General features: G+C 42.7%; 1 protein-coding gene across 2 annotated transcripts in view; it reads left to right on the forward strand.

Annotated features, from left to right (window-relative positions):
- ALDH18A1 (aldehyde dehydrogenase 18 family, member A1) overlaps nucleotides 1-18,761 on the forward strand; it is a 38,781-nt gene extending 20,020 nt beyond the window's left edge. Inside the window, exons 8-19 of one of the 2 annotated variants that reach the window (XM_008575237.1) lie at nucleotides 2,966-3,090; nucleotides 4,010-4,154; nucleotides 4,721-4,794; nucleotides 5,894-5,987; nucleotides 8,051-8,271; nucleotides 10,350-10,487; nucleotides 12,496-12,645; nucleotides 12,756-12,801; nucleotides 12,908-13,029; nucleotides 14,262-14,448; nucleotides 15,705-15,800; nucleotides 18,390-18,761. In XM_008575237.1, the coding sequence (XP_008573459.1) occupies nucleotides 2,966-3,090; nucleotides 4,010-4,154; nucleotides 4,721-4,794; nucleotides 5,894-5,987; nucleotides 8,051-8,271; nucleotides 10,350-10,487; nucleotides 12,496-12,645; nucleotides 12,756-12,801; nucleotides 12,908-13,029; nucleotides 14,262-14,448; nucleotides 15,705-15,800; nucleotides 18,390-18,571 (1,580 nt within the window). In that variant the 3' untranslated portion in view covers nucleotides 18,572-18,761. Of the gene's footprint in view, nucleotides 1-2,965; nucleotides 3,091-4,009; nucleotides 4,155-4,720; nucleotides 4,795-5,893; nucleotides 5,988-8,050; nucleotides 8,272-10,349; nucleotides 10,488-12,495; nucleotides 12,646-12,698; nucleotides 12,802-12,907; nucleotides 13,030-14,261; nucleotides 14,449-15,704; nucleotides 15,801-18,389 lie in introns of both variants that reach the window. The other variant, XM_008575238.1, reaches the window with a different exon arrangement.
- The last annotated feature ends 86 nt before the right edge of the window (nucleotides 18,762-18,847 follow it).

The raw sequence follows: 18,847 nt of genomic DNA on the forward strand, positions 1-18,847 counted from the left end.
GCAACGGGCTCCCAACCCTCGATGTCGCTCCCCCGCCTCGCTCAGCCAGTGAGCGGGAACCGGTCTGTATGTGGGATCCGAACCCTCGGCGGGAGCGCCACCACGCTCCCAAGCGGTGCACTATATCAGTGCGCCACCCAGCCGGCCCCTTAGCATAATATTTTTAAGGTTCATCTGTGTTATAGCATGTATCAGTATTTCATTTCTTTTTTTGCCAAATAATATTCCACTCTGTGGATATACCACGTTTTATTTACCCTCTCATCAGCTGATGGACATTTTGACTATTATGAGTAATACTGCTATGAGCAGTAATGTACAAGTTTTTGCTGGAGTATGTTTTTGTTTCCCCAAGAGTAGAATTGATGCATCGTATGGTAGCTCGATGTTTAAAAACCTTTGGAGGAGCTGTCAGACTGTTTTCCAAAGCAGCTGCACCATTTCACATTCCCGCCAGCATATGAGGGTTCTGATTTGTTCACAGCCTTGCAGACACTTACTTGTTATTATCTGCCTTTTTTATTATAGCCATCCTAATGGGTGTGAAGTGATATCTCTTTGTGGTTTTGATTACTTTCAGTTTTTAATGTAAATCACAGGACAGATTATTTTAAATTAGAGCCACTATAGAAAATCTAGGCAGTATGACCACCATATTCTTATATGTTATTCTGTTCCTCTCTGCTTTCCCCTTCCTCATGAAGGGGCCTCTCTTGGCTTCAATTTGAATCTCCATTCACTCTTCTCACTTTAAGCTATTTCCATTTTATAGTATAAGAAATATAGTAGCTGTGCCCAAAATAGGCCGAATCTCCCAGGATCCCGAAAGCCTCAGTTACATTTCTGGGAGGTCAGAAAAACCTTATTTAATTCCCAGCCCACACCGAAGGCAAGTTAATATGGCAGTTCTTGGTCTCCATTTTTACCCTACAGCAGTGTAAGGTAAGGGCAGGGGCTGCCTAGTGGACACAGGGGCAGATACGGATGGATTAATCTGTCTTCTGACCTTGTGGAAAGTCAGAGATACTTACCTGTAAGAAGCCTTGGTGCTATGTTTATCTACTGTAATTTGAAGTCTCAGCATGAGACAGCTAAATTAAAGTAAGTATGAACCACCCTGGAGAAGAAGGCATTTTGGTTAGTCAGTAGGTTTTTACTAAGTTTCTGCTATGTACAAATAGTATGCTAGGTGCTTCATAAATGTCAATTTACTCAATCTTTGTAGCAGCCCTACAAAGTTAGCCCAATTATACAGATGAAGAAATTAAAAAACGTTCAGATCAGTTAAATGGTATATCCAAAGTTACATAGCAAGTGCTTAGCAGAGGCCATTTTTCAAATCTAAGTCTGTTCAGTTGAAAAGCCTATGCTCTTCTCTTCCCTCTCTCCAGTACTGCTGGCAAGGTCAAGGATGCAAGTTTGCAAGATAAATATATAAAACCTGATTTGATCTAGACGCTAGTAAACAGTTTTGATGTATCTTCAAACGGGTCATTGGCAGGCTTGTGCTCTTGCTGTAATTCGTTTATTTATCCACTGAATGTTCATTTTTAGAACAATGTCAGAATTTTAAATATGCTCTTTGTGAGGCTGAGACTCTCCTGTAAGGGAAAAAGAGGAGTAGGCAGAATATCGGAATGCTATGAACCCCTCAACGTCTCTGGAGAAGGTTTGGCTTGGAATTGTGTAGTCTTTCCCATATTATTATATGAAACTGAAATAGCCTCTAAATCTAAGCCTGTGATCTCATAACACTGTATTTTCTGGGAAGAACCTAGCCCTAAATCATGGGGGGGCTATGGAGCAGGAGGTTAAGGTAGACAGAAATTGTGAGATTATTTTTCCTTTTCTTATAATTGCTGCTCAGGGTTTGCACTGCTTTGCTTTATACTGGACACTGATTTCCTCACCCCCTTCCCCGATTTGCTTACTTCCCCAGAGAAGTTATCTGGGATAATGGAGGGAAGAGGTATATAGCACAGGAAAAGCCATGACTTGAAACCAAAAACATCGCCTCCCAAAACGTCCTTCAGCCAGTCCCCAGCCACAGGCAGTGCCTCCCTACCTGTGTCCCTGTTAGGTCTTCACTTGACTCCATTTTTTCATGCCCCTCTCACCCACCTCCTTTCCTCTGCCAAGGCTCCTACTCACTCTTCTTCAAAGTGAAATTGTGAGAATTTTAACCCTGTTAGGTCTTCACTTGACTCCATTTTTTCATGCCCCTCTCACCCACCTCCTTTCCTCTTCCAAGGCTCCTACTCACTCTTCTTCAAAGTGAAATTGTGAGAATTTTAAGTCTAGATTGTATGCATATAACATTTCATGTGATTCTACTTTATGTCACTCTACTTAGGTATAAAAAGGACATATGCTTTAGGGTGATAAATCCAGACTGAATGCCGAGACTCATGAGCTCTCCTGCACAACAACTCACTCATAAAATGGGGGTATGAATCAGTGACTTCCAAAGGGTACTATGAGTTAATGAGTAGCTGTTCCACATTTCATCCTGCTTGGAACAGTCACATTAGACAGGTGGCTGCAACACTGTTTCTGTATAGCCACTCTTTTTTTTCAGTTATATCCTTAAAGTACAGCATCATAAGTGGCAGTGGCAGGGGTGGGGACAGCTTGTCAATGGACTGTGGCAGGGCTAATAAATTTTGTGCCGAGGATATGCTCTGATGTTAGGAAACATTCGTTTATTCAGCCAGGTTATAAAGTATGTAAGGTGGGTCCTGCTGGAGCTATCTTCTTGTTGGGTTGACTCCACAGATCCCTTGTTCTCTTTTCTGGTTAGAGCATGTGGTGGTACAGTGGAACTCTGGATGAGTAACGTACAGAGTGCTTGACAGGCGCCCGGGAGGCCTGTCTTGGGGACACTCACTTCCATCACTTGGTGAAGTGAGTGATGTCATGAAGGGATGGAAGTGAGTGATGTTACCGACTCTTGTCTACTTTTTAGGCCTCTTTGATAGCCCCCCGGGGTCAGATGATGCAAAGCTTATTGATATATTTTATCCTGGAGATCAGCAGTCTGTGACGTTTGGAACCAAGTCTAGAGTGGGAATGGGTGGCATGGAATCCAAGGTAAGAATCTGGTGTCTTAACTGCCTCTAACAATTATAAAGCCAAGACAGTATTTTATCCCTTTTACTTTTATAATTGTTTAGGGGCTGATTGTTCAGATACTATGCATATACAAACTTAAATATACACATATCTAAATACAGTTTCAATGAATATTGTGTTCCTATATTTAGTCATGTCTGTGTATGTTTTTTATTAATATTATATAGTGTGTTCATATTTTTCATAATTCATAAATCCTCTAATATTATCAGCTCAAATATATTCTTTCTCTCCCATTAATTATTCTAAGAAGTTATATCCTTAAGGTGCAGCACTATACGTAGCAATGGCAGAGATGAGGACAAGAGCCCTATTTATAAAAACTAAGGTTGGGCCGGCCCGTGGCTCACTCGGTAGAGTGCGGTGCTGATAACACCAAGGCCCTGGGTTCGGATCCCACATAGGGATGGCCAGTTCGCTCACTGGCTGAGTGTGGTGCTGACAACACCAAGTTAAGGGTTAAGATCCCCTTACCGGTCATCTTTTTAAAAAAAAAAAAAAAAAACTAAGGTAATCAGGATCAGATTCTGGTCAAACCCCAGGCTGTTCACTAAATTGTTTCTAAGCTGAGGCACAAAAAGTCAAATGTAGAAGTGATGAGTCCCATACTAGTGAGTCTTGAAGAGAGAGCATGCTGAAAACAAAGGAGAGGTTGGTTCATCTTTAGGCAGCACATGCCAAAGTTGGGCTGGGAAGAGTGCATGGGCTGCACGTGTTTTCAGAGCTTCTGAGCTATTAAAAACATTCCTGCACATACTTAACTTACTCAATATCAAATCGCATTTTATATCTTTTTACAAGTTAAAATTGTGGATGACTAGATCTGAATCTCATCTTTAATGTGAATCTCATCTTTGGATCTAACCTGTCCTGTTAGGTGAAAGCAGCCCTCTGGGCTTTGCAAGGTGGCACTTCTGTTGTTATTGCCAATGGAACTCACCCAAAAGTGTCTGGGCATGTCATCACAGACATCGTAGAGGGAAAAAAAGTTGGCACCTTCTTTTCAGAAGTAAAACCTGCAGGTAAGTGCTTCATAAGGTCCCAAGGCCTGTAGACATTAGCTAGTGATACCCAGCCTACATGGGACTGAAGACTGAGCTCTCACTCTGGGAAGAGATCACAAAATTAATGTGCTATTGTTATGAAATATAGTATTCTTCTGAATACTGTTTGTAAAATTGGATTTTGCTTGGCTTTTGCTAGGCCTTTGCTGGATGGCAGGTACTAATAAGCACTAGAGATGCAAAGATGCATAAAATATGATATGATCTCTCAGGAGTTCACAAAAGATAGAATTGCCTATGTTCCTCATTCAGAAATGCAAACACATTAGAAAATATTAGCCACAGTGGGATTGAAAAGAACACCACAAGAGAGAAAGTATATTGTCTACCCCAGAGATGCAGGCAAGTTGTGTGTTTTTGTCTGAGTTAATCTGGCACATTCGTTTGCCATTCTTTTGGTGAGAGTGATCCCTGTAGGTGAAACAAGCACACCAATACACCAAGTGTTCCTTCTGTGCATGTGCTGGGAAGGTGACAGAGAACTCAAGTTCATCATGATCTGATGTTTGTACATATCTTTGCAGGCCCTACTGTCGAACAGCAGGGAGAAATGGCTCGATCTGGAGGAAGGATGTTGGCCACTTTGGAACCTGAGCAGGTAGTAACCTTAACTGATTCTTATGTAACAGTTTTCAGAGCAAGTCATGCTGTGCAGTTTAGTACAACAGTCCAACCTGCTGACTCCCCCTTTACTCCTAATATTCCACAGAGTTATCTGCGTTATAAGTCTGACTCAGATTTGCTCTGCCTTTTTTCTTTTTCTTAATTTTATTTTTCCTTTTGTCCTTTGTAGGCTGAGGCCTAAGGTAGGTTTTCATTACTACAATGTTTTGATCAAAAGCATCATGAAAATGACAAGAGGAAGGCTACCTAATACTGCCATATACTGGGCATGGAAATGTGGGAAAATTACTTATCCCGGCCCATTCCAAATCACGTAACTTACCTGTAAGATGGTAATTCAAGAGCCTGCTCCATAGTGGGTAGCCCTGCCCTGTCTACAATGAGCTAGAATATAGGTTTCTTCTGGGAAATACTTTGGCCTAAGAAAGGAGAAGAGAGTTTAAAATAATTACAAGTAGAGAAAGGGGAAAGCAAAGGAGGCTCCTAGCTTCCCTCTTTCATACCTCGTCCCTCTGCTCCTTCAGTAAGCACACACCAATTTGCCATGTTTCCTGATCTAGCTGGGTAAGGATTAGGCTCTCTTCAAGCATCTAGGATTGGGTTTTTCCCTTTGAATTCACTGAATAAGTAATTGACAAAAAGAAAAACTAGGTATAAAAACTTACCTGGGAAATAAGCTATCTCTATCTAGCTCGTGATAATCAATGTGTAAAGATGTGTGTATCATGCTGATTCAAAATGCTGGCTCCTGTCTGATGGACAAATAGTATAATTTATCATGCTCCTCCCCCCACAGTGGGCCATAGTTTTCTAATTATAATCATCAAGAGTGCCAGAAGAGGAGGAAAAGTAAAAAGAAGTGAGAGGAGGTTGACTGAGAGAGAGGAAGGAAGAAATAAGGGGAGCAGTGGTGGAAAATGAGTGATATGAAGTAAGGAGATTTCAATCAATGGTGACCTTGGATTTAGAAGCAAGGCCTGGCACTCTCAGAAGAGTAAGTCTGAAAACTGTGTGTGTACTCTTCTGGGACTGACATACCCATTTGATTTTTTAATGGTTTGCCTTTCTTCTAGAGAGCGGAAATTATCCATCATCTGGCTGATCTGTTGACGGACCAGCGTGATGAGATCCTGTTAGCCAACAAAAAAGACTTGGAGGAGGCAGAGGGTAAAGACCCGGCAATTTAGAGCAGTGTTGTGGAGGGGTCTTGGGGGAGGGTTTTGTCCTTTGTTTTACTAATAATTCTGATATCATAGTCTGCCTAAAGACAAGATTATTATAGAAGAAATTGTATATCATGCATCATTTTTATTAAGTATTAGTTGGGCTTTTTCAAATCACACATCCTACCCCCACACCTTTACCTAGGTAACTTAGTAGAGACCCAAAGGGGCTTTTTCCATTTTCCACAGGTCACAAGCCATGGCTGCTATGGCAGTTTCAGGGGGGAAAAAAAGGAAGATTGAGAACCCAACTACATTAGACATTCAGCTAATAGCAGCTAACATTTTTTGAGGCCTTTCTTTATTGCAGGGCATTGTGCTAAGGGCTTTACAGACAGGATTTCACTTACTCTTCACTACTATCATCTCCATTTTATTTTTATTTTATTTTATTATTTATTTATTTATTTATTTATTTATTTTCTAAAAGATGACCGGTAAGGGGATCTTAACCCTTGACTTGGTGTTGTCAGCACCACACTCTCCCAAGTGAGCTAACCGGCCATCCCTATGTGGGATCCGAACCCGTGGCCTTGGTGTGATCAGCACCACACTCTCCCAAGTGAGCCGCGGGCTGGTCCCTATCATCTCCATTTTACAGAGGAGGAAACTAAAGCTCAGAGAAGTTGTCACTTGCCCAAAGCCATATGGACCTGGGATTCAAACACAGGTGGACTGAACATATAAAAGAGCTGTCGAAATAGCTTGTTTTTAGTTAATTAACCAGTGTGAGGTCTTCCCAGAGTTAGTACCAGGTGCCGTCCAGAACTGCCTTTGAGGTGCTAATGACAGAGTAGGTGGGATGGCTGAACTTGCATTGTTAGGTGAAAAACGAGAATGTAGCATTTAACATGCACTGTAATCAAAACTTGGTATTTAGCAAATGGGGAAAAGTAAAGAAAAAAATATATGTGTGTGTGTGTGTTTGTGTGTGTATAAAATTAGTTGGTAGAATGATGATTTAATTTTTTTTCTTAATGTAAGGTTGATTCCTCTCCTCCAAAGTAGAAATATTATTATTTTATCTTGGTGGTTGTGTCTATAAAAAAGAAAGGGAAAATTTTTATATATCAACATTAACCACTGCAATGATTGGTGATATGTGATTCCAAATGGTTTTCTTTGGTATATATATGTGTATATATAAATAAATGGGGTGTGTGTGTGTGTGTGTGTGTGTGTGTGTATGTATATATATACACACACACACACACACACAGAGAATCATTTCAAGAGAAAACATCTTTATTGCTTCTGATTATAAGAATAATTGTCGTTTTCTTTGGTATATATATGTGTATATATAAATAAATGGGGTGTGTGTGTGTGTGTGTGTGTATGTATATATACACACACACACACACACACACACACAGAGAATCATTTCAAGAGAAAACATCTTTATTGCTTCTGATTATAAGAATAATTGTCGTTATAAAAAGTTTAAATAATGCCAAAAGATAAAGTAGACAGCATCGTAGTTCTTGAGGCCTTCCAGACATCTCCCTGTGCACAAATATATATGCAGTGTTTGATAAATAGGATTATATCATACATTCTGTTTTATAGTTTGCCTTTTTCACAAACTATATCCTAGACAGCTTTCCATATTAATAAACATAGATATATTATTTATAATAACTGCACTCTATCCCAATGTCAGAATTTTTAGGTACAATCCCGTTTCTCACTGTTATAAAAATGCTGTGGCAAGCATCCTTATTACATGCAGGCTTGCTCATATAAGTGAAATTTCTGGAACTGAAATTGTTGGCACAAAGGGTATGGGTGTATACAGCCTTAGATGATGATACGTACTGCCAAACTGCCCTGGAGGAAAAGCTGTATAAAATGGCATGTCATTGTCTTACCGAGAACCCTAAGTTCCCTGTCTGTTCCTAATGCAGAGCCACGTGTTCAGTAACACATCAGGAAAGATCAGTTACTTGATGGCTGTAGCCTGCCCAGATCTACTTACTTTATCATGTGTTCCTAACACCTTTTCAGGGAGACTTGCAGCTCCTCTGCTGAAACGTTTAAGCCTCTCCACATCTAAGTTGAACAGCCTGGCCATTGGTCTGCGGCAGATCGCAGCCTCCTCACAGGACAGTGTGGGACGTGTTTTGCGCCGGACCCGAATTGCTAAAAACCTGGAACTAGAACAAGTGACTGTCCCAATTGGAGTTCTACTGGTGATCTTTGAATCTCGCCCTGACTGTCTACCCCAGGTGTGTGACTAATAATCCGCCGTTGGAGTAGGGAAATTGGAGGAAGAGTATAGTTTCAGGACTGGAGATAAGTCTCTCAAAGATAATTGTGTGTGTTTGGGTGTGAAGGTCTTATCTTTTTTTACCCAAAAAAATAATTTTTGAGACTTTATTCTCAGGTCGTTCTTAAGGTAATTTATGTTCTTGGTTCCCAGTAATCCTGAAGTAGGTATTCATATGTCCATTTTACAGTTGGAAAAAACTGAACTTTAAAGAAGTTAATATTCCTGTCACACTTGTAAGAGTGGACTGGGACTGGAGCCCAGATCAACCTACCATACCATGATATGGCAGCAAATTTCTAAATATCTTAGCTCGTGGTATACTTTGTTCTCTGACCACCAGTCCCTGCTGGCCTTCTGCAGAGTTGTGCATCTAATAGCTGGCTTTGCCCATGTGAAAAAGACCCCTTTATTCTTAATGCCACAGATGGCTTCCTGTAGGTACATCATGAAGAAAAAGAACTTTCAGTAGTTAATGGAAACTAGAATGCAACCTTCTTTAGAGAAGTTGACATATCACAGGCTAATATTGAGAAACCATGTGTTAGAGATTTGGCCAAGCAGCCATGTTGGTAAAAAGAAGGTGGCATTAGAGGGTGCCCTCACTTTGCTGCCCTAAACTCTCTCCCAGAATTCTTAGACTGTTTTCCCACAGGGCTGTCCAGTAGGATGATACCAGCTCTTTCTTTGCACTAGCCCCAAAGACTCAAAGGGAAATTCTATTTTAAAACAAAAAATTAGCATCTCTTTACTAAAAGGCATAGATGACCATGGAGGGTACTCCCTGACATGACCTAAAACCAGCTTGTTCACTAAGGGACTCCTGTTCCACTGGGGTCTGTCCTCAGCACTTGGCTGATGCTGGGACACCACCCCCTCTGGCCACACACCCGTCTTGCTGAAATGCCCCAGTGAGGACTGCAAATCTCACCTCTGCTCATAGAAATGGGTCTCATGTCTTTGTCTGGGCTATCCATGAAGCTTCTCTGCTACCTCTCGTCCATATCAGCTGATACCTCACAAGGAGGAAGGTTTCCTCTTTAGCCAACTACAGATCAGGCTCCTCACCTGGGATCTTAACCCTGGATGCCTTCACAGAATCTATGAATCCTAAAAATCGTATGCAGAATTCTGTGTGTTTGTGCATTTATCAGGAGAAAGTTTACATAATTTTTGTAAGGGGTTGTTTTAGGAACAAGAAAAACAAAAAAAGATTAAGAACCCCTAATCTGGAGATTAATATGGGCAGGCAAGGTTTTTTACTAAAGTTTCTTTGCCTACACTACAAAAGCAGGAAGATTTTCATTCATCCCAAGAGCATTCAGTAAATTAAGTTTCAGTCTTAGGATGATTGGGTCAGTGTCACTCACTCTTTAACAGAATAACTAACCGTCTTCTTGGATGGTCTACCTTTTCCTCCCCAAAAAGGCATGTGCTTCTTTCCCAGCAGTCTCTGCCATAATAGATGTCCAAGAGCTGGCAGGTGTTCTAGTCCTCTCCTGGTTCTCAGCACCAAGCATTTAGGGCTCTCGGAACAATTCCAGGGACAAAGTAGGATGCACCCAGAGGTGCGCCCAGCCTCAGTCTGAGTCAGGTGGAGCAACTGCTTCCCTACAGAGGCAGCTGAGTACCCTGTTCTCCACAGTGGCCAAAGGGGAGAGGGGATCTGTGTGACCCTGGCTTTTTATCTCAGGTTACTTTGCTAATTGTGTCAAGGAAGCCATCTAGTTTAGTTCCTAAGATCCAGGTGGTCCGGCTCTGGAGTCAAACCATCTCAGTCTGGCTTCTAGCCCTGCCGTTTATAAGCTATGTGACCTTGGGGAGTCACCAACCTCTCTGGACTGCCTTGTCCTTATTTGTTAAGTGGGAGATAAAACAGGTACTTAATTCACTAGAATGTTGTGAAGATGCAACAGCATAGGCCTTATAAAGTGATGAACACAATGCTTAGCACAGAAAAAGTGCTCAGTGAATGCGATGTTATGTTGCCGAGGTGTTTTTTCCCTTTGATCCACTGCTCTCTGCTTTGATCTGCAGGTGGCAGCCTTGGCTATCGCAAGTGGTAATGGCTTGTTACTCAAAGGAGGGAAGGAGGCCGCACACAGCAACCGGATTCTTCACCTCCTGACCCAGGAGGCCCTCTCGATCCATGGAGTCAAGGAGGCTGTACAGCTGGTAGGTCCCTGGGAATGAGCTGAGCCAAGTTGGGCCAAGAAGGGCCAGGTCAGGAGGTTTGGTGTTAGAAGCAAAGTTTAGGCCACGTAGAGCAAAGATCTTCTGCAGGCAGGTTTAATTGGAGTGGCAGTGGGTTAGCCTGCTGACATTAGGCCATTCCATAGAGCCAGATGAGTCTTTGGTGGCTTAGGAAGGCCACTCCCATACAGCTGTGTCCCGGCACTACTGATTTACAAGAATGTCCATTAGACCTTCATGCTTTGGGTCACAGGGCAGCAGAGTGCCAGACCTAGAGTGGGAGGCCTGGGTTCTTTTCATTGGCAGAGTGATTTAGGATAAGTCAGATGAGACATATTATGAAAGTTTGTCATCATGCATTGTGTAAGTATGAGACCATGCTGTTATCACTGTTGTTACTGTGGTCATTATTTTAACTGACCATTGTCTCACTCTCCTCAACTGTCAAATGAAGTTCAATAGTAATACCTATAATTTATTAAGCACCTACTGTGTGCAAGGTACTTTTCATCCTTTATCTCATTTAATCCTTGCTACAACCCCATGAGGAAAATATCATTAATTAGTAGGCCCATTTCCTAGATTGGAAAAAAACAGACTCAGACGTAAAGTAATTTACCAAACTCACACAATCTGTAGTAGACTTCAGATTTGGACCTGGACTGACTCCAGATCCTTCACTTTTTTCAGTGAGGTCCACTCACTCCAGCATTCCAGAATTCTTTTGGCTTCTGGGAGAATGTCTACAAACCTGTTGCATTACACGCTCAATGATGAGAATCCAGGTTTTTTCATATGGCAATACAGTGGGTAGAAAGAGCACAGATTATAGGGAATCATATCCCAGCTCTACTACATCCTAGCTTAGATAGATTCCCTCCCTCCCCTCCTTCCTTTCTTCCTATTGATGTTTAACATACATACACTAAATTTACAGATCTTATGTGAACAACTCCATGGCCTTGTTCATGTATATGTACACACATACTCCACCCAGCAGCTGTAACAAGATGTAGAACATTCCCGACATCCCAGGGGGCTTCCCAATCAATATGCCCCACCCCCACCATAAAGTAACCACTTTCTTTTACATTCAGTTACTTTTGCCTATTCTTGAACTTCCTATAAATGGAATCGTACAAAATGCACTTTTATGTCGTATGTCTTTTGTTCATCATGTCTGTGATATTCATCCACATTGTTTTCTTGTTTTCTCACAGTAATTTTCTCTTACTGTTGCCATGTAGTATTCCATTTACATGCATATACTATAGTTTACCCTTTCTTCTGATGATGAATATTTGGGTTGTTTTTAGTTTGGGGCTATGTGGAATAAAGTTGCTTGCTGTGAATGTTCTGGTACATGTATATTTATATTTGTCATAAAAGTAACATGACCATATGGAGGAAAATTAAAAATCAAGGAGAGAAAACAAAATGCCCATAATCTCAGTGTTCTAACACAAGCATCTTAGTCAGTCCAGTCAGCATCCCAAGGTAGAGGTTGTCAGCAGACGTCATGGAGAACTGTAGCTCCCTAGCAAGAGCCAGCATTTCCATAAGGCTGTGATTAGAGAGGGCCCTTCTTTTTGTGATCCTCATAGCCTGGCATAATCTATACAGCCTCTGACTTCCATAGATAGCCCTTCCTACCTCTTCTGGCATTTTTATAATTATCTGCTCAGTGTTATGGTTAATTGTGTCCTAGTCCCATCTTCCCTACTAGGCTCTGAGCTCTTTTGAGGGCAGGGACTGTGTCCTGCATGTTTTGTGATGCAGAGCACAGAACCAAATATGTAGTGTTTGATAAGCATTTGCTGGATGACTTCGATTCTCATGAACGTACTTTTGCTTTTAGAGTAAATTTTCTCAGTGCCTGATTTAGTTCTCGGGGTATGCAGACATTTATCTGTAAAAGGGAAGTTGCTGTTTCTATATTTTGTGTGTCCAGAAGATGTCATCTTTATCTATTTATTCTCTTCCTCTTCAGGTGAATACCAGAGAAGAAGTTGAAGATCTTTGCCGCCTAGACAAAATGATAGATCTGATCATTCCACGTGGCTCTTCTCAGCTGGTCAGAGACATCCAGAAAGCTGCGAAGGGGATTCCAGTGATGGGGCACAGTGAAGGGATCTGCCACATGTAATGATAGATCTGATCATTCCACGTGGCTCTTCTCAGCTGGTCAGAGACATCCAGAAAGCTGCAAAGGGGATTCCAGTGATGGGGCACAGTGAAGGGATCTGCCACATGTATGTGGATTCAGAGGCCAGTGTCGATAAGGTCACCAGACTAGGTGAGCTGGGTGGGGTCTCCTATTTTATGAGGGTGAAATATGTATTAAATCCTCTGTGGCTCTGGATCATGTTAATGGAAACAATTCTTTGCTCCTCTTCTTTTAGTCAGAGACTCTAAATGTGAATATCCAGCAGCCTGTAATGCTTTGGAGACTTTGTTAATCCACCGGGATCTGCTGAGAACACCATTGTTCGACCAGATCATTGATATGCTGAGAGTAGAACAGGTAAGACGGACCCCCAGGACTAGTACACTGCTTCCTGTCTTCCACTTTGAGATTTGGAGGCCTGTGGGGTTAGATCAGCAGCAGCTGCCATACCATTTAAGGGAATTTAGGAAACAATATTTTTGAGCTTCTCCTATGTACAAAGTTCTATGCTAAGTACAGAGCTGAGTTAAATGTAAACCCTGCCATCTGATGGTCGAGTAGGGGGACTACATCAATACACAAATAGCTTTATGACAGAGTGGAATGTGTTCCGTGCTAAGAGAGTTCAAAGGTAAGACAGACCACAAGGTAAATGGACTATCTCTGGCAACCTTTTATTTAGACAGCAAAGTTTAAAATTTATGTTTCCAAGCACATTCCTTTTTGGATTTGATTTGAAAAGATTGTGCAGACATGTTTTCAAACCAGAAATTTACATGCATTTATTCCCCCCCCCCAAAAAAGATGTTTTCAATTACCAATATTAACAAACTCAATGATATTTGGGAGTCGGCAATTTTTATAGTGTCCTCTCTCTACATTTTTACCATGTCATTAAGGTTGTAAACAAACCAAAGCCAGTAAGTTTCAAATATAAATTTATGCTCCATCCTAAATTCATGATTATAAGAAAATAAGATACTCTCAAAGCAAAAATGGACAGTCTCTTCAATTTTCTGCTTGGATGCGTTTTAAGCTTTGGTATCTGATGTGATGTCACTCTTTCAGAATTATATAAACTAGCGCAGAAGTAGAGAAGGTGCCTGCTGGCTTTGGTTGTTTTAACCCTGAGCATGTATCTCTTCCCTTCCATTCTCTTGCTGGAAAAGAAGGCTCCAGTCAGCTTATAAATGTGGCAGGTCCCAGTGAGAACCTGAATTGCTTTGAAAGTGAAAACGCACCCCACAGATTAAAAGGGAATTAGGTCACATCATTCATTTTTTGGGCCTTACTTTACATTAGTGGCCTATTTGATTGGGCAACTATGTATGCCAACCACTGTAGGGAACTAGACTGGATAGGAGGAAAGCTCTACTTCAGTCAGAACTAAACCCCCCAGTCCTGATTTGGACACAGAGCATCCTGGAGGGCCAGAAGGCAGGGACTGGTTCCGTTACCCAGGCCACATAGCTGCTTCGGGCTTTGGCCTTACAGGCTCCTGCTGCATCATACAGGCTCATCGTGCTGGTGGATCTTGGATTGCTTATTTCTGTTTTTATCTTGTTGACCTGGGACTTATTTTGTTCCAGGTAAAAATTCATGCAGGCCCCAAGTTTGCTTCCTATCTGACCTTCAGCCCCTCTGAAGTGAAGTCGCTCCGAACTGAGTATGGGGACCTGGAATTGTGCATTGAAGTGGTGGACAGCATCCAGGAAGCCATTGACCACATCCACAAATATGGCAGCTCCCACACGGATGTCATTGTCACAGAAAACGGTCAGTGTCCAGATGGTTCAAGTATATGGTGTCTGCCTTCTCTGCTTTGATCTCCAAGGTTGTCTTGCTCTTCTCAGCCCCTCTTGGCCTGCAGGAGAACATGAGCCAAGTAGGCTGATGATAATGCCTAGTATGGGTTGCATTTGATAGTTTGCTGAGTGCTTTCACATCTCTTACCTCATTCTATAGTCACAGCAGCCCTGTCAGGGGAGGCAGGACATGGAGGATTTGCTCCGCCTTAAAGACAGCTTACTCAGTGTCAGAGGGATTGTCATTTAATCCATGCAGCAATTCTTACCAGGTAGTTAAAATAAACCCATTTTACAGCTGAGGAAACCAAGGCCCAAGAGGTTAAGGGTAGAACCAACTCTGCACATTCATTCATTCACTCCATCTTACCTCATTCTATAGTCACAGCAGCCCTGTCAGGGGAGGCAGGACATGGAGGATTTGCTCTGCCTTAAAGACAGCTTACTCAGTGTCAGAGGGATTGTCATTTAATCCATGCAACAATTCTTACCAGGTAGTTAAAATAAACCCATTTTACAGCTGAGGAAACCAAGGCCCAAGAGGTTAAGGGCAGAACCAACTCTGCACATTCATTCATTCACTCCATAAGTGTGCACTGAGGGACCCTCCTAGCTGGCAGGCACCAGAGGCCTGATGGTGAAGGAAGCCAGTAGGACCCCCTTGAGGAATTTACACTCAGTTTATTGGGGAGTCATAACACTACCACCAGTAATAACTAGTAATAACAGCTAATATTTCCTGAGCACTTACTGGGTGCTAGGCAGTGGGATGAGTGCTCCATGGGTGCCAACTCATTGCATCTTCTCCACAGCCTTATGAGGCAGGTAATGTCATCAGTCCCTTTTTACTCGGGTGCAGAGAGGTTCAGACACCTGCGCAAGATCACACAGCTGTGGGTGTGGCGTTAGAGTCGAGACCTAGGTAACCTGGCTCTGGAGCCTGTAAATAGAGAGTGTAGGCAGACCATAACGGCGCCGAGGCACATCTGCGTGGGAGATCTGCATTCCAGCCCAGTCTTTCCACAACTCTGTGACTGATGAAGCTGGTTGGCCTTCTTCCTCTTCAGATTTTTCATAAGCCTACATGTTTAATGTTTGAGGAAAGCACACGGGGAGTCTCCTCAGGGGCCCAGACCCTACCCAGATCTATCACCAGTGAGGGGCTAGAAGCAGGAATGTTCTCTATATGGGGCATCCTAAATCAGTTTCTCTTTCTTTACCATGCAGAGAAAACAGCAGAGTTCTTCCTCCAGCACGTAGATAGTGCCTGTGTGTTCTGGAACACCAGCACTCGCTTCTCTGATGGCTACCGCTTTGGACTGGGTAAGAAAGACTTTGGAAAGGAGACCCTTGTGAATTGCTGTGTTGTTCAAAGAGCATGGTAAGGTGGAGGAGACATTTACTGTCATATGCTTGATCAAGATAGTAGAGACAGACTTGTGGCAAAGTGGTACTATCAGAATAATGGTTACCTACCATGAGTTGGTGGAAGTCCTATGCTGTAGGCATTTCACATGTTAAAAAAGTAGGTGCTCGTCTTTCCTTTTTCATAGATGGGAAACTGAGATTCAAAGAAGTAAAGTAACTTACCCGAAGTCTCATGGCTGACATTCAGTCCCAAACTTGCTCCCACTGATGCTGTAGGCATTTCACATGTTAAAAAAGTAGGTGCTCGTCTTTCCTTTTTCATAGATGGGGAAACTGAGATTCAAAGAAGTAAAGTAACTTCCCCGAAGTCTCATGGCTGACATTCAGTCCCAAACTTGCTCCCACTGCAGTATGGGCAGACCGCTATCTGTGTTTGTGCACAGGCTGTGACAGGTGTACATGCCAAGATCCCTTGAGGACACTACTACTGCAGACTTACTTCTTCAGGGTGACACAGCCAGGTTGCCTCAGAGATAGGAACCCCCAACAGGGATAGGACAAAAGAAGGTGTTAGTACCTTCACTGGGCCTAAGTACCAGCATCGAAAACAAACTAGTAAGCCCAAAGGTGCAAGGTTAACTTCTAAAGTAGACTTTGAAGTAAAAAGCTTCAGAAAGACACCCTTCTCCCAACTTCCATTAGTTATAAAATCTCCAGCCTTCTGTAATGTAGGGCTTATTTGGATAGTCTGGTTTTCAGGGTTACCATTATACAGAACTCCAATAAGACATTTATGGCACATTTTCTGAATATTTGAGAATTATTTCAACCACTTTAAGTATTTTAATCCCCTGAACTCTTTGAATAGATGATCTGCCTGGAGAAATAGTTCTCACTGGATTGTTAAAAGTTATTAAAGGGAATTTTACTCAGTTATTCTTAGTCATTAGACTCTATTTTTAGTTCCCCATTTCTAGTATGTTGAGGTTTTGATTTAATTATCACGTCACTTGCACTGATCTTTGTACTCCATGTTCTTGGAAAAGAAATAGCAGCATACTTTTAAGGGCTAAGGTGACTGGTGATGAGGGATGAGACATGAGGAAAGAGCAAAAAAGATCATTCCATCATCCTTCCAGCACCAGTTCAGAGCAAAAGCCCAAACTCTGGCTGAGTTAAATTCCTGTGAAGTGCATTAGTGACAGTGGCAGATATTTACTGAGCATTTACTATGTTTCCAGTACCATGCTAAGTGCATCACATGCATTTTCTCACTTAGTTCTACAAAATGTGCTCTGTCATCTTCCATGTAAAACAACTAAAGCATGAGAGATGAAGATAGGTAACATGTTCAGAGTAACATGGTCTCAACACCATTGACCCAGAGTCGCAGTCCCTGTGCTTCATTCTCCTTGCCAACCACTACCCCAAGCACATCCCCCTGGGGTCTGTGCACTTGCTCTTCCCTCTGCCTGCAGCACCTTTCCACCTGCTCCTCCCAGCCAGCTCCTTCTCATTGTTTGGGTTTCAGCCAAAACAAACCTCCTGAGGGAGGCTTTCCCTGACCCCCCAGGGGTCCGCATCCCCATCACACCATCTGTATCATAGCACCTTCACTGCACTCGAGCACCGCACGAGATTATGTACTTCCCTGTCCTTTGGCTGACTTGCCCACTAGAGTAGCAGCTCCACAAACAAAGGACCTTGTATATTTACTATTCATCACTTTACCCCCAGGGCCCAGCACAGCGCCTCGTATGTAGTACATGCTCAGTGAAGTTGTGACAAATGGGGGAATTCTGCCTCCACTGTATACAGTGCAGAGCACCAAGCCAGACCCAGGAAAACTCCTGATGTCCCCCTGGTCTAAGCTGGGAGCGAGAGGGAAGAGAAGTGAACAGTACCCTTTCATGTAAGACTTCTGGGGGATACAAAGAACACGTCCCTTACTTTATACGATTTAAAGAATATTTGGGGAAATGAAACCTCCATATTAAACATTGTTGTATGCCTCAGGGCCAAGCCCGTGGCACACTCGGGAGAGTGCGGCTCTGGGAGTGCAGCAGCGCTCCCGCCGCGGGTTCGGATCCTATATAGGGATGACCAGTGCACTCACAGCGCTCACTGGTTGAGCGCGGTGCGGCCGGTCTCAAAAAGGACAAAAAATAAATAAATAAATAAAAATAAAAATAAACATTGTTGTATGCCTCAAAACATGCCCAAATATCAAAATATGGCACACAATTCAGATGCCAAACTCATATCAAAAACAGCACTTCTAGCACTGTCAGAATGCACTGGGGATAAAGTACAGAAGAGAGGCCCACGCACTGTGTTTCGTTAGAAGAAGGGTGTGCATCATGGCTTATAGTGACTGAGAAATCCTTGTGGGGACAGTGGGACTTAAGCTGGCCTGGGGAGGATGGGTCATGAGTTAGCAGGGAGGGAGGGTGCCAAGTGAGGAGAATGAAACAGTGTGGGTCTGGTGGGTGGACAGGAAGCAGAGGCTGGGAAGAGCCGTGACTTTATCCATGCTTTTCGCAGGAGCTGAGGTGGGAATCAGTACATCACGAATTCATGCCCGGGGACCAGTAGGACTGGAGGGACTACTTACTACTAAGTGGCTGCTACGAGGGCAGGACCATGTGGTGTCCGATTTCTCAGAGCATGGAAGTTTAAAATATCTTCATGAGAACCTCCCCGTTCCTCAGAGAAACACCAACTGAAAAGAGCCAGGAAATCCCGGGAGTGTTCCAAGAGGACTTCACAGTTAAACTTGTCTTAAGCATCTCAGGGGAGAAGCCAGATCTTGTCTCCCAATTCCTGGAAAGGTCTGCCTGTCAGAAAGGGCACCTAGATGCTTCTGGACTTAATTTGTCAATATCAGTCTTGGCTAACATGCTTATTCCAGCTTGTCTTTTCCTTCCTTCCTTCCTTCCTTCCTTCCTTCCTTCCTTCCTTCCTTCCTTCCTTCCTTCCTTCCTTCCTTCCTTCCTTCCTTC

This window comes from Galeopterus variegatus, unplaced genomic scaffold (genome assembly GCF_000696425.1).
Source record: "Galeopterus variegatus unplaced genomic scaffold, G_variegatus-3.0.2 Scaffold1160, whole genome shotgun sequence".
Lineage (NCBI taxonomy): Eukaryota > Metazoa > Chordata > Mammalia > Dermoptera > Cynocephalidae > Galeopterus > Galeopterus variegatus.